The sequence below is a fragment of the Clinocottus analis genome, unplaced genomic scaffold (genome assembly GCF_023055335.1).
Source record: "Clinocottus analis isolate CAN_PGR_092001 unplaced genomic scaffold, fCliAna1.0.p SCAF_21, whole genome shotgun sequence".
Lineage (NCBI taxonomy): Eukaryota > Metazoa > Chordata > Actinopteri > Perciformes > Cottidae > Clinocottus > Clinocottus analis.
Window position 1 is genome coordinate 8,791,468 of NW_027175943.1, and position 14,889 is coordinate 8,806,356.

Genomic DNA, 14,889 nt, shown 5'->3' on the forward strand with positions numbered 1-14,889 from the left:
GGATCCGGCCTGATATAAAACATCCGCACAATCCAGCAGCGGTGAGATGAGTTGTTACGCGAGCTTCCCACTCACAATACATGAGAAGCAGTTTCTCGTACATTTTCTTCACAATGTAATTAACGTAGCTTATAAAGACTTGGACATAAATCCGTACGCAATACAGCTCTCTGTCCATAACTTGCCATGGTGCCGGGAGTGCTGACAGCTCTTTCAAGCAGCCACACTTCGGCACATCGGCTGGGCTCTGTCCTGCAGCAGCCGCGTTCAGAGAGAGGAAACGATCCATCAGCTTGCCACAGTGCAGCTCTGCAATCACGCATTCCTCACCCATATGCTTCTGTAATCAGCTGAGGAAACGCACCGAGGATGCAACCGAATTGCAGAAAGGCACGAGCGGGATGATGTCATCGATACATGAGAACGTGCGAGGTTGTGATGGATGTATGGTGCTGCCTTCAGCACTACTTTTTGGATGAACGGGAGAGACAAGAAAGTAAATGAGAGACAGATCCTGAATGACATACTTAACACGAGTGGGGGGGAAAATAAATCGCACATTTAGTGACTCATTTGAACCATACACACTTCCTTTTCATCTGCATTCTCTCCCTTTAAGCCTCTCTCTGTCTTTCTCCCTCTTTTTCAGTGTCACTCCATCGGGTCTTCTTCTTTCTTTCCACCCGTCTTGTATAAAATATACTGGCTAGTGTTTCAGCTCGGCCTGTCGAAACCTATTGAGCAGATTGCGGATCTATATGGAAAAGAGCACTCACACGCCCGTCGTCCTGCCCTTCTTTTCCAAACCCACTGGCATATCAAATACAAAGAGCTTACTAGTAGGTCAACCAGGAAATAAGGCCCAAGGGACACATATTATGGTTTTTCACCAAAGCCTCAAGATAAACACGAGTCAAACACTCCGGCCCGACAGCGAAGAGGAGCTTTAGAGCTCTTTGCTGTGGAACAAAAACAGGACATGAGGCTGATGTTGCAACGCCATGCCAAGTTTCAACAAACTTCCAAGAATCCAACAAGTATGACCACAAGATAATGGCTAACAAAAACAGCTGACATCACTGCTCTTGTGTGTAACCAGAGGCGAAACAGGAGCGCCATCCCGGCCAACTAAACAGGAGGACCGACGGTGTGCGCTGTGGGTGGACCTCGTGTCCGTTTTCTCAGCAGGGGCATGACACATTCATCTGATTCATTTGGGAGTATTCTCACTTTATTCGCATCATCGGTGTGGCGATTCCAACTTATTTCTGTGATCAACTGACTTTTTTGTCTTACGCAACCATATGATTGACATTTGGACGTCCCTGCGCGCCATCGAACGGGAGACAGTCAAAGATAGCGGCTAGCTTGTGGACATGTTGGAACATTTAGCAGCTAAAAGAGTCACATTTCCCTGAGGGGTTGGTGGAGTCCAAAAACAAAGCTAAAAGGAGAGTGAAAATCACATCATGAATCCAAATTATAACGTTGCTCTATGAATATTTGGAACATGTCAATGTCAATTTTGTGTTAAAATCAATTGACGCATGTTTAAAACTCCCATCGAGGGAGCAGTTTTACGATGCAGCCTACATGACGGTCGTGTACAGCACACACAACAAAAATAAAGTCCACGTCTTGAAACCTTTAGGTAACGACTGCATCGGGAAACGTCATATGGGATCATGTATCTGAGTGTATTGTGGGTAATACGTTTGTGTGTGTGAGTGAGAGCTAGAGAGACAGAGAGAAGGAAAAAGTGTGTGCGCGTGTGTGTGTATCGAGACTACGTTCGTTAACATGCCAAGTAATTCATCATTCCCTTAAATACACTTTGAGAAAAGTTTATATTGCAAAACTCACGCCTTGGGCTATGTTCCTTTATAGTGCTGTTGAAACATGGAAATCACATCGAGTTTCTCTTTCACAGTTTACAAAACAACAAGTGCCAAACGCACGCTCGTGAAAAAGAAACCTCACGTGTCCTCTCCAAGAGGTTAGTGTCAAGCCAAAGCTGGCCCAGGTGATGGAGGGGGAGAGGAAACATTTGGATGCATGGCTGAAGAGTAACCGCACAGGAAGAACGCTGCGATGGATCAGTGCAGCCCCATCCCTCCTGCTCCCACGTAAAAAACCCTCTACCCTGTTTTCACAGGAGCTTTTGGGCTTACAGCTGTCTAAATATGCTACCGTAGTGAACTCCCCACCAGCGAGGTGTTCGGCAGCTCGGACAGTAAAACTGAACAGCAGGAGAGGAGAGGGAGGGGAAGAAAATCCACGAGCACGCTTCCCATAATAATACCCAGCATTGTTTGTTTCTGTCTTGACCCCTATTTGGATCGGGTTGGATTGCTTTCTGATACTTGTTTATTTTAAACTATAAGAAAGGTACGGATGCAGGGAAAACGCTCTGTAAAATGTGTCAATACATTGTTCAGACACGTCTGAACAAGTGAAATATGTTCTGTTGCAGCTTTGAAAGCTCAAGAGCAGCATCTTGTGTCTGAGAGACAAAACTACAAGTCCCTTTAAAGCTCACGTCAAACAGGTTGGAAAGACAGGTCAATGAATGTGCGTCCAATCTTCTTGATTCAATTAAATATGATTATACTGCATATATTATTGATTGTCAAGCTTACTGGTGGTCCGCCGAGCATTTAAATGAGCGGGAAAGCAATCAGATCTGTTTCTGACTTTGACCTCTGACCTTTACAGAGAGATCGAAGCCAGAGGAAAGTACGAGAACAGAGATATTTCTGAGTAAGACGAGCCAAGATATATCCATTCATAATATATTGCAGGTGTAGGGTTTCTCCAAAATCTGTGAGCTCTATCAGTTTTAATTCCCAGCAGCTTTGGACACACACGCAGACACAGAGTCCATGGAAGGTGCACAGAAGAAGGATGAGACTTGTCTGGAGTGTTTGGGGTGGTCCAAGGCCTCAAGTGTGGCAGAGCTTTATATAAAGCCGTAGCTTCTGGCATCAGACACAAAATAAGAGGGTGTTAAAATAAATCCCCACTCCCCGCCCATAGACCGAGCTCACATATCCATACATCACGCAGACGTGTACACATTTTAAATCATTAGCAGGTACTGTCAAGGCGCTTTTCTCTCGCTTTGCGATCGTCATCGAATTCTTGAAATGGATAGATGTGAGGACATACACAAACATAACAAGAAGTGAAAAGCAGTGGGGGCCCCGTTTGAGTGCCTGTGTGTGTGTGTGTGTGTGTGTGTGTGCGCCAGACAGGAGCCACAGGCTAAGCTCATCTAGAAGAGCTTCACTCGCTTCCCTCTAATTGGAGTCTATTGCAGCATGCCGCCATGCAATTGAGGGCAAAACAGCGCCAGGCCTTAAAACCTCATCCCCCCACCTCCACCTCCACCTCCCACCCATCACTCCATCATCTCGAGAACCAGTGAAAGATGATGTGGAAGAGCAGCTCGTCTGCTGTACTTCATCCCCTGTCATTATCCCCGTGAGGTCATTCAGAAGAGCTGATTTTGAGAAATGCTGCTCGTTGGCTTGTGGTTCAACCTGTAAAACCAGAGGCGCCACAAATCATAACGTAACAGGATGCAGTACGTCTTTCACTTTGGAAATAAAACTGGGCTCGATATTGGAGGGGTCAGTTGGAATGAAATGGAAACGATGCATCTCCTTTAAATATAAATATATATATATTTATATATGTTTCATTTCTAACTGAATAGAGGTGAGCGGTTGATCCTTTCGGCGTAATTAAAGTTCTTCAGTGATCAAATGATTGACGTCTTCATATTGTTACTGCAGACATTCACATTTGGCTCCACCGCGACGCAAAGATTAATTTCATAAATCACGGACGGGCCATCTTCACGGACACACCGGATCACAACACAATGCAGACGTTTCATTGCAACATGAATGCTTGTCTTTGGTCAACTAACACCCTGGCTCATGGCCCAAGTCCTCCAGGCAGTCTTTTCCTCGTGGGACCTTCGCCGTGCACTGCGGGCTCATAAATCTGGAAGCTTCAATGCTCCGCGGGGTCACCTTTCATTGTGATTTGGGTCAGGATTCGGGAAAAAAAACCTGGGGAGGAGGATTCCAGGAAGTTAGCACGCATGTTGTGGGAGAATGCACATGCTTGAAAGCACCAGATGCTGGTCGATAAAGGACTTATAGAGAGGAGGTTGTTTGTTTTTTTTAAATAAAAAGGTCCTTTCCCCTTTATATTTGTGACTTACAATGTCCTACTGTATAAAACATATTGGAAAAGAAAAATGCAAAAGCATGGAAAAACTTAGCCCAAAGCACAACGTTTCACCGGTTCATGAAGCCGGTTGGGAAAAACAAACACGCACATATGCGCACGCACACACACACACACACACGCGCGCGCGCTTAAATCCTGATCCTTTAAATCGCTTTGGCATCACACATGGGCTTTGACTACTTTTGCTGTACTTAAAATATCAACTTCTCAAAATGCAGTGACCGGTGTGTGCATCTGGTAAGCATCTTTGGAATTAATGCCTCCTGACGGATGAGCAGAAAAGGCCCGGTTGCTTGAAGCCTCGGTGGTTTCTACGCTCGTGTTCGTCACTTCGAGAACGCGCCACATACTCACAATCAACCCGAAGAGCAATCGTAAAAACCTCATGCATCCGCGCTCAGAAGCAAAACCAATTAAACCGTAACCACAGTGGAGTTGTTGTAACAATAGAGACAATAACATGCATCCATGGAAGACCACAAGAATATGTCTTTGAAAAGAAGCTGCCTCTGCTTCCTTTGAGCAGGTTGCGGTAGCGCGGTTGTAGCCTCAGCAAACAGCTCAAGTAGCAGTTTGAGTCCATGTCTGTTTGAAATGTCATCGCGCCGTCATCATGTTATCCTTCTAGACATTTGTGTGAAATTGTCATAATTAGCATTTCAATTCTTAAGCTGTGGCCAAACACATGTCTGCTGAGGTTTCAGTGGCCTCTGTTCACCAAAATATATTCAGTTCATGCTTGAGCCCACGGCCCAATTCCAATCCTGTCCCTTCTCCCTTCCCACTTCCATTATGTTTGTGTGTTTGTTTATGGTTGAGGTTTCCGCCATAATAAGTGTCATCCCAAACCCATTATTGTTAATCTGAAGTGGGTTATAAAACCCTGCAGCAGCGCGTCGGCATCCATGCCGACTTAACAAGCCCCGCTGAGCGCTCGCAACGACAACAGCTGTCAACATCGACTCGTAAACCGGTCAAACTAGGAGAAACATTTAAATATCGGCATACAGACGTTAACACATTCAAGTAAATACATCGTATTTAGGCTCAAAAACACCCCCGTCTGGCTTGAGAGAACAGTAGACGCGTTCATTGAAGTGGTTACAAGAAGCGTTCTTGACCGTTCAAGCGACTACGGATGGAGTTCACGAGCGGTCGGATTGGAATTGGGCCCAAGTGGACGTTTCAGCCAAATTTGAAGAATTCCCTCTTGGCATTCCTAAAATATGGCGTGCACAAGAATGGGATGAATGCAAGGTCAACCCAAGAATATACGGCCCCGGGCCACGGCTGTCGTCAGCATGAAAAAAAAAAAGAGTGTAATAAAGGCTTTCTACTGATGAACAGACACTGAATATCCTTCAAACACGTGCATGTGCATCACTTTGCCGAGCTGCTTGGACGTGTGCCACCGTACGGGCCGTTGTTTTACCGTTCGCCCCGAAACCTTCCACTGAATGCTTTGACTTTGCTTGGCGGAGGTCTTTATGTCCTTTGAATGAGAACAGCTGTAGTTTTGTAAGCAAACAACACAAACTCAGGTTAATTAGCAGTGAATCCCATCTCTTTTAATATGGTTTTACTCGGCCTTCATCTGCTCTTGTGTTGGTAACGCCAGATTATATTTGACTTTCTCGCCAGGCTCATAAAATAAGAGATGTATAATGTACCGATTCCTCTGCATAAAACTGCTCCACAACATTCCTCCAGGGATCTCATTCTCGTGACTGATGTTATTGTTCGTTATTTATTGACTTTGCCCTCAAACACTGGTGAATTTTGGGACTTTTGATAACCTTTTTTTTTTTATGCATCCTTTCAACGAGGTACCAGGGATGCAGAGTTTAGCGCCGGCCAAGGACCATAAAATTCTTCAATACCATTTACAGACTGGCAAGCTCCACGGCTTTGTGTCTTGGAGAAGATTGAAGTGTGTGTGTGTGTGTGTGTGTGTGTGTGAGAACATGAGACGCGAACATGAGGGTGAATGAGAGACTCGCATGAATCTCTGCCTGCAGCCTCAAAAGATCCTTAAATCACGCTAATTTGAAGTCAACGGCTTACCGCCGCGTTGTGTAAAGTTTTGGTGTAAGTATGCCGTCTCGTGTTGCAAGCGCTGTTCACTTTTTCAGCTTGGAAGAGTGTCAGGGTCATTTTTCAATCTTGTGGTTTGTGAACAGATTTCTTTCTCTCCCAGGGCTCCCTGGGAGCGAAAACCGTCTGTGATTGTGTGCAGGAGGGTGTGAGCTTGCATGTGTTTGTGGGCCAGCGCGCATACACTTCGTGGTCTTGATTTTCTCATGTTTACGCTCAGGGTACTCACACAGGTTTGCAGTGATGCGTTCTCCGCATGCACGAGAGAGAGAGAGGGAGAGAGAGAAAGTGAGACCACCGCGTTCTCACCGAGCAGATCAAAACCTTCTTTGAAAAAGCTGTCAGCAACTAGATATGTCGAGTTAAGCATCGGCCTATAAGGGACTTAAACTCCTTTAAGAATACACAACTTACAGAGAGACAAGCTCCACCGTTATATGCCCTGCAGAAGAACAAGGTTTAAATTACGCTTTGGCAAAAAAAAAGCTTTCGCTGCCTGTCATCCAAAACGACTACTATGCTGAGCAAGGTGATGAACACTGTTGATGATTTGAATGCCGCAAAAGCTGGAAAAAAAATGTCTTGTTGGACAAATGCTTGAAATTAAAGACCTTTTTTATGAATCCGCGGCTTGGCTGTTACAGCCTTTCTCGCATGTCGTTAGAATAATATTCTCCTGATTTTGTATGACGGGATAATGTTCAGTCTCCCGTGTGAGGGCCGTCAAGAGCTGGTGAGAGAAAACTAGATTTTCTCAGATGATTTTGACTTATCTTTACATATCAATTATTTGACGTTACACACTATCCTTTGCTGAAAATACAAGTTGTGATTAATCTGCCAGATATATCTATATTTGTTCTCACGCCTGCTTCTTTTGTCCGAAACACATGAAACCAGCAAACCAGCAGATGTTTAAGCCGTTTCTGAAGCAACACTGCCGAACAATTAATCATTTTCTAAAATAGTTGCTGGTCTGTTTTCCTCCGGTACATTAAAAAAGCTCAGAAATATGCGCCATCTTTGGTTTCCTTCCTCGACATCACCGACTGTCACACACAAGTTTCATAAAAGACGTTCCTGTTTTTCACTACTTGACTAATACAGCATTTTTTTTTTTGCATCTGTGGTGGAAGGCATCTCAAAGAAAGGAGGCCGAGCGCAAAACACCTCCACAGAAGTTCATCAGGATCCTTAATCAGGACGATGAGTGTGTCCATGGATCTGTATTGTTCTCTTTAAACTGCAACCCCTCCTTCCTGTAAACCCTGCTGTGCGAGAGACACTGCAGCAAGCCAACCCTACAGAGTGCAAACCAGCACTTTCCAGTAGCTTTCCAAAGAGGAAAACTAGGAGATGTGTATGTTTGTTCAGCGACTGCACTGTACATGCCCAGAGCCATTAAAGCCCACATTAAAGGCCGGGATCTGCTCGCCGCTGCACCTTGCCCACTGCTGAAGCTAAACTCTGCTCTGTATGGGTGGCAGGGATCCTTCAGCAGCAACGTATTACTGCTGCAACCCGGGATAACACCGTTGCTTACACTGGATATTGGCTACACACTGCAGGCCGGCCGCCTGAGCCAAGAGGCCTCTACGAACACCTCACACAGAAGCTTACATTGGAGTGCCACTAAAAGTTAGTAACTGCCACCCTACAGTCAGTTTCTGTCAAGTCGAGAACCACACGGTGAAAAACATCTTGTCCTAGACTTTTTATTAACAGCTCTTGAGTCCAAACGTCTGGGTGGGGGACTCCCACCCAGAACAAGGACTTGTTACATCGAAAGGTTATTGTTTGGCTGCAATATTCTGGAGCAAAAATGCAATTTCTCTTCTTCAACCAGAATGAAACCACATTCATGGCAAAGGCCTTGAGTTGCTCTCGCCCACGTGCCCAAACACAAGCAGAACCGAAAAGGAAAAAAAGAAGAGGCTTATTAGTAACAATCGTAACTTGGAGGCAATTAGCACACGCAGTGCCAAAAACCCAGAGTGGAGACATCCAAAAATTCCTGGATGAAACTCGTTGGCGCCGACGCGTCTCCATTGTACAAGCGCGTCCCTGTTTGTGTCCGTGCATGCCTGTGTAAACGCCCGGCGAACCTGGAGTAGAATACAAACATCTGCAACAGGGAGTGAAATGTAAACAATTAGAAATCAATCACTTGCCCAGAAAACGTGTGCGTGCCTTCACACGCCGAGGAGGAGCAGATCCTGCAGGAGGTGAGGACAGAGGAGTGTGTGGAGGAAAAGGGAGGGGGGAGGTTTCGCCCGTTAATTAAAGACATAGTTCTGATGCTGTGCGTGAGCGAGGTGACACGCGATAGTGTTGAATTTTGAAGAAGAAAAGAAGAAAAATGGATTCCCGGATTGCGACGCACATGCACATGTCAGCAAATACAAACAACTGTGGTACTGCATGAGGGCACGCCGCGCAGACGGGAGTGTGGCGGCAACGGGTTACGGTAGCCAGCAGCACACACACACACACACACATATTTGTTATGTGGGTAATGTGGTACAGTTTTATCCCTGGTGGTATTACCTCAGCAGCACCACTCCAGTACCCACAGCACACTGGTGTGACACCACATCAAGTGGAATGGGAGGAGGGAGGGGGGGGGGGGGGTTCGATGTGGCCCTGTGAGGGCCAAGGCTTTACCGAACACATGTGTTGATGGAAGAAACACCGGGGTGAGAGAAGGCTCTCCGGTCCAAAGCCGCGTGGCTTTACACCGCGTTCACCAGCACTCAGCACTTTCTTCAAGAGCGCTGGGAACGAGCCTCCGAAACGGCACTGCCGAGTGCCAAACACCGGCCGGCCAGCCAAAGCGCACAAGTCAGGAAGAGAAATGTCTCCTCGCTCACCGCTCGCCCGTTCAGCCTTTTCTCTTTCCCATTCGAGTGCGCAACGGACGTATTTCTACTGCTGTACTTTCGAAGGGAGTCCGGGTATTTGTCGACGTGAAAACAAACCACCGGCATTGGTTGATCACTGGCGTCACAAAAGCGGTTATTAACTCGGCGAGTCGACCCGCGGCTTTCCAATCCAATGACAGCCTGAGCGGCTTCGCATAAAGTCCAACGCATGCAATGAGGACAGATCCAGAGGCTTAGATTTCTCTAAAGAAAACAACTGTGAAAAAGAATCAATGTGAGCGGCATGAGAATATGCTTTTTATTAACGGTGGGTAGAGATGAGTGGGAGCAACGTGAGAGCATGCCCAGTGCCGTCTGCTTCTGTAGGGTTGGATCCTTTAGGAAATACGCTTGTTTGAAACAGATAAGATTGATATCACTCTCATCTGTACAGAAATACACAAATATTGTGCAAAGTGCGAAGAGAAGATTGTTCTGCAGGAGAATTCAAACCCAACACTCAAAAGTAAACCTGTAGAAAAGACGAAAACCATGGGCACGACTATGTATACTCTCTTTATACCTTGCCCGATAGCACTACTAGTGGTCCAAAACTCCACAGGGAACCTTTAAGGCTATAAGGGTTATGTGTACCGGCTAAAAGCTTCTTGACTTTCAAGGTCAACAATCCCCTAAAGCTTTAACTTGAAGTGCTGTTAACACCAGGGGGCACAGCCCGTAGTGGAAAAAAAACAAAACGTAAGCCTAAACATCCTCTCAGCCTGCCAAAACTAACATGCCCATCCTTTTAATGAAGACAAATGAAGTGTTTAATTGCGCAAGACCGTTGCCCTTTCCACCTGGCGCTCCATGCAAAACACAGCTGCCAAGACGGCGTGCAGCTGAGCGATGGGCCTCTCTCCCTGCGAGCTGCCGCCGCCTCGGCCACTGAGTGCTTCCTCCCCCCCCCCCTGTTCGCTTGCCACCCCGACTGGCCCTTGGCCCCTCTCGCCCGACCTCAATTACTCCCAAACCCTGACACCCTGCCAAAAGGCAGAACCGTCTTAGCACTTGTTCACCCTGAAGGTTTTGTTGTTTTTTTTAAAAAAGAAAAAGAAGAAAGAAAAAAAAAAAAAAGCCCCAGACGGTTACTGCCCGAGGTGCAATTGAGCATGTAAAAACATTAAGGCCCGACTTGCTTGGCATGTGATGAAGTGAGAGAGGCAGAGGGCAGAGAGGAAGACACGCCGAAGGAAACATCGGACGTCTTCACAGAAAGACGATGGAGAGAGAGAGAGAGAGGATGGGGAGGGGGGGGGACAGAAAATGGTGAGAAAATGAAACAGCAACGCAAAAGGGACGCGAGCGTCATTCCATGAGGCGTGCGAGGACAGGCAGAGTGGAAGTGTCCTCACACCGGGCCTCATCGCGGCAAAGTGGCGCTCTAATGACACGTCATTACCAAACACTTCACTGTCACAACCCATAATATCCTGGCCGTTACTGGGGTGGATAACACCACGTGTGACCAACAGCAGCAATCAGTGACACTCTGACACCGGAGCAGAGGAGCGATTACAGAGCAAAGGAAGTACTTAGAAGTACTCTGTGTACTTGTGTCTCTACTGCTGTACTGCCCTGTGTGTCCAACTCCTTTACTTTAGGTGTAAGGCTTTTTGTAAATATCAGTAGTAATTAGAGGACCAAGTGAGCTCTTGAGAAAAACAAAATGTTATTTTTGACTTCAAAGCAGCGGGATTTACTATTTTAAATTAACAAATTATCAAATGACAAATACGATTATGGAGGCTCGTGTGTTGGGAAACTTCAATGTCACACTAATACAACTTGGAACTGACGCATACACGCACCTCCGGTAAATGAAGGATCGCCTTTCAGTAACACACTTTAAAGCTGTCTGTTGACAGGATGATCACATTTGTCTAGACAGCAGCCAGCTGAGGAGAAAACCGTGCGGTGCGTCTCTCTTTCTATCAACAATTGTTTTTTTTCAAGGCTGTTTCGCTCTTTTCTATCCCGACTCTTAATTTTACTTTCCGACAAAGATTAAATGTTTGCAATTCCTCTCCTTTCTTTTTGTCTTTCAATCACCCCAAGGTTGGGTAGTCGCTACCACCTGACCCGTGCATCATCATCATCATCTTTGGGACAGAAAGTTCAATCTGAAATAAATGGCTTTCAAACGCAGCTTGAACCGCGAGAGTTCTACCGAGATAAACAGTCACAGGTTTGTTAACTGCAGTTAAATGAATCTGACAATGCAAATAGAAAACAGTTTGAAACCTATTTTGCAGGTTTTGAATTAGTTGCTGCTCTCGAAACTGCTGGAAAAATTCATTCATGGCCAAACAATGAGTGGGAATAGTTGTAGAGAGATTTATGACCGGCTTTTCTGTTTATCTTCACAGTCTTACTCATTCAGTCATGTTACGGAGGAGAAAAAAATAAAACTTTCTTAGGCTCGGGGGCCAACATTTTAGCCATCAGACCCCCCACGCACTTTAATTCAGGAACCTCTCAACCTAATAAACTTACTTGATATTTGTTTATGAATGCTGACATGGTTGAAGCTCTACAGTACATGCTTGCCATCACATAATAAATATGGGTTAATTTACAAAGGTATGTTAGGCCTAAGCTGTTAAAGACAGCTCTATTCCATCGAAGTAGCTCGTGCCGAGGCTGCCAGGAAAAACACTTTCCTTCGGAGGGAACAATTCATCTGTGGCCCTCTGGAGGGATAGGGTAAAGTGTGTTGGGGAGGTCAGTCTCATTGCCCACCAACCGACCCTGGCACATGCTCATGAAAGTTAAACGAGAGAAAGCGAATACACTTTGGAGTCTAAGATCCGCCTCCTGGGTTGCTTGCTAATTAAGCTGCGTTTTTCCTGGCACGGCATCAAGCTTAATATTGAACCAAGATCCAACACAGAGCAGAGCTACGGGCGAGACCCGAACCGACTTGAGTGCTGAGAGGAATCACAAGCGTGGCTCCTGGGAGTCTGCAGGCGCCGCATCTGAAGACATGTTAGCATCGTACATGTTAGCATCATACATGTAGCATCGAACGGCCATTCCTTTTGATAAACCACCTTCTGACGCGTCTTGACACAGAAATCAATGTGTGATGAAACTTGGAGGCTGTCACGTGCTGTATACAGGTTGAGTCATCTGACAGCGTCAGTTCCCTGCGTCCTTTCCTTATTGTAATGTTATCAGATGTAAAGGTCAAAGGGCAGAATTCTGTCTGTTCAACAGAGCCAGAATATTACAAACACAAACTCAGGGAGAAGTGTTAACACTATTTTTAGTTTTTAATTAAATGTGCTGTTCTTCTTTAAAGCTACATATTTTAGCCAAATACTAGGTGTTTGAATGAATAGTTTTATATTTTGAGAAAAACTTTTTAACAGAGTAAGCTAGAGGAGCAATAGCACCCTCGAATATGTTTTGAAATGTAAGGCCAGCTCCAGTGTGTGGTTATCTTAGCTTATCTTTATGCTAAGTTCACTGTCTTCTGGCTCTTTAGATCTTCTCATTTCAAGTATTGGAAAGAAAGCAAAGTAAGTCAGTCATTCTCCCAAAATGTTAAACTCTTCCTTTAATGGACAGAACCGTTTTGAATGAGAGGCTCTCTCCCTAGCGATGCACATTTGTTTGCACCTGTGGGCTAATGGCAAAATAATGCAACCAAATCCACTTTAATGAAACCCAGAAAGAGCAACTGAGGCCTGGATGGCATGCATTCAGTATGTGGGAGTGGATACATAAATGTCGTATAAATGTTTGGTTTGAAAACCACTCGCTGATGCAAATTCAAAAATTTGCTTGGAGGTCAACGCATCATAAATCACACTGCTGCTTGGTTACAAGATGGAATCCAAATGCTGTAAATATAGCTGTTTGTGGTTTCTAACTACAGTACTATAAGCTTGAACCACAGCGCTTGCATTCTTGACTTCTGATTGTTTAAAAATGTTTTTCCCATTAAGTCTGCCTTTGGGATATGAACAAGCATGAGATGGAACAAAACACTGTCTATAATAATATACAATGCATGTCATTTGGTATGACAGTTAACATGAATATTACACTTAATAATAGATAATGAGACCAAAACTAGAATGATCTCTGATCCCTTCTCAAAACGGAAAAACACCTCTACCCGCCACTGATCCGTAAGGCTACCCGACACATGTGAATGTTGACGTAAGCCCTCGTGATCTGCCTTAAAGTGACACAGCAAGTTCAAGCAGATCAACGGTTTCCCAAAGAAATGTCACTCAATGTGATCAGTGTTCAAAGCACTGCTGAATGTATTCTATATATTAAGTCAAAGGGTAATACTATCAAGTGTGAAGGCTTGTGAAAGAAGTGAAAGCGAGACTTTTCACCTTTCCCTGATGGAGGAGGTCGTACGTGCAAGAAAATGCACGTACAGCAGAATACCGGAGTCAGGTCAATAACGTAATGTCCTCGCAGCAAAAAAGACATTTCTGTGACGCCGGCAGCTCGACCGTCCCTCCCACCTAATTAGATAAAACATCTGGGTGAGAGATTGGCTTCAAAAAAGCTGCGACGGCCGGGACTCATGTCTCATCGAAGGTGATGACAGAGTGGGAGTAGTGTCAAGCAAAAGGAAGAAGGAAAGGAAAAAAGAGCCACCCCACCCTTGAACGTGTTGAGTGCGTGTGTTTTGCCTGTGCTGCCCTGTTTCACATCAAGCCGGGTCAGCCCGCCCTTCACTCCCAATGTCCCACGACCATCATTCACTTGTATTCATTACGGAGGTGTAACGTGGCAGAATGTTCACTCCTCTGGTGCGGTGCGTTACGTAAACACAGCGCAATAGATTAATTGGCTGATTTAGTTTGATCTGACAACTCAATTCATTTCATATTTTATAAAAACGGGGGAATTCGACGTGGTGAAATTTATGTTTGAAATTAAAAAGCAGGCGGAGTAGAGTTTGGTTTGTTTGACAGGGACTTACCGGGTCTTCTGGTTTTTGGCTGGCATCGTGGAGAGGCTCTTCTGCAAGGTGGTCTCGTCGAATCAAGGTGAATTCCCTGATGAACACGGCGTCTCCATCGTTGGCCCAAACAACAACCTGAGAGACAGAGAATCGATCAGCGGTGTCCTATAGCTCCAAACGGCACTTTTGGATGCCAAACATACGCAAAACGAGACGAGTGCGATGCAGCCAGAGGAGCCTGTGACAGCTGGGTTTTTATGATGTGAACTAAAGAAAAATTGCGCAGGCAAAACAGAGCAAAAGAAAAATAAAACAACACACGTTACAAAGCAGGCCTTTAAACAAGTAAACCATGTTTTATCACTTATTATTTAAGTATGGGTCGTCCATATGGGAGAAGGGAAAAAGAAAGAGTAACTGAATACACTAAACCAGAGCCCAGTGATGCAACAAGCCCTTTGTTATTCATATCATAGTGTTTCCAACGGCCCATGCCGTTTCACCACTCAAGAGCAATGGCGATGGTGGGAAAGTAAGTGTATTGTGTAAAAATGTTTTGTGTTTCTGTTTTCAATCATTTAGTGAGCATTATAGGTTTTTTCCTTCTTCTTCTTCTTCTTTTTGGTCCGTGCTCTCAACCCCACGTCCTTCTTGATGAGGGGAACTGTTACGTGG

At 45.2% G+C, this 14,889-nt stretch overlaps 1 protein-coding gene across 2 annotated transcripts in view; it reads right to left on the reverse strand.

The window, feature by feature from the left end:
- Positions 1–14,889, reverse strand: part of adamtsl3 (ADAMTS-like 3) — an 84,270-nt gene that overhangs the window by 39,150 nt on the left and 30,231 nt on the right. For both annotated transcript variants that reach the window (XM_068588237.1, XM_068588238.1), the window contains exon 3: positions 14,233–14,349. In XM_068588237.1, the coding sequence (XP_068444338.1) occupies positions 14,233–14,349 (117 nt within the window). The remainder of the gene's footprint in view (positions 1–14,232; positions 14,350–14,889) is intronic.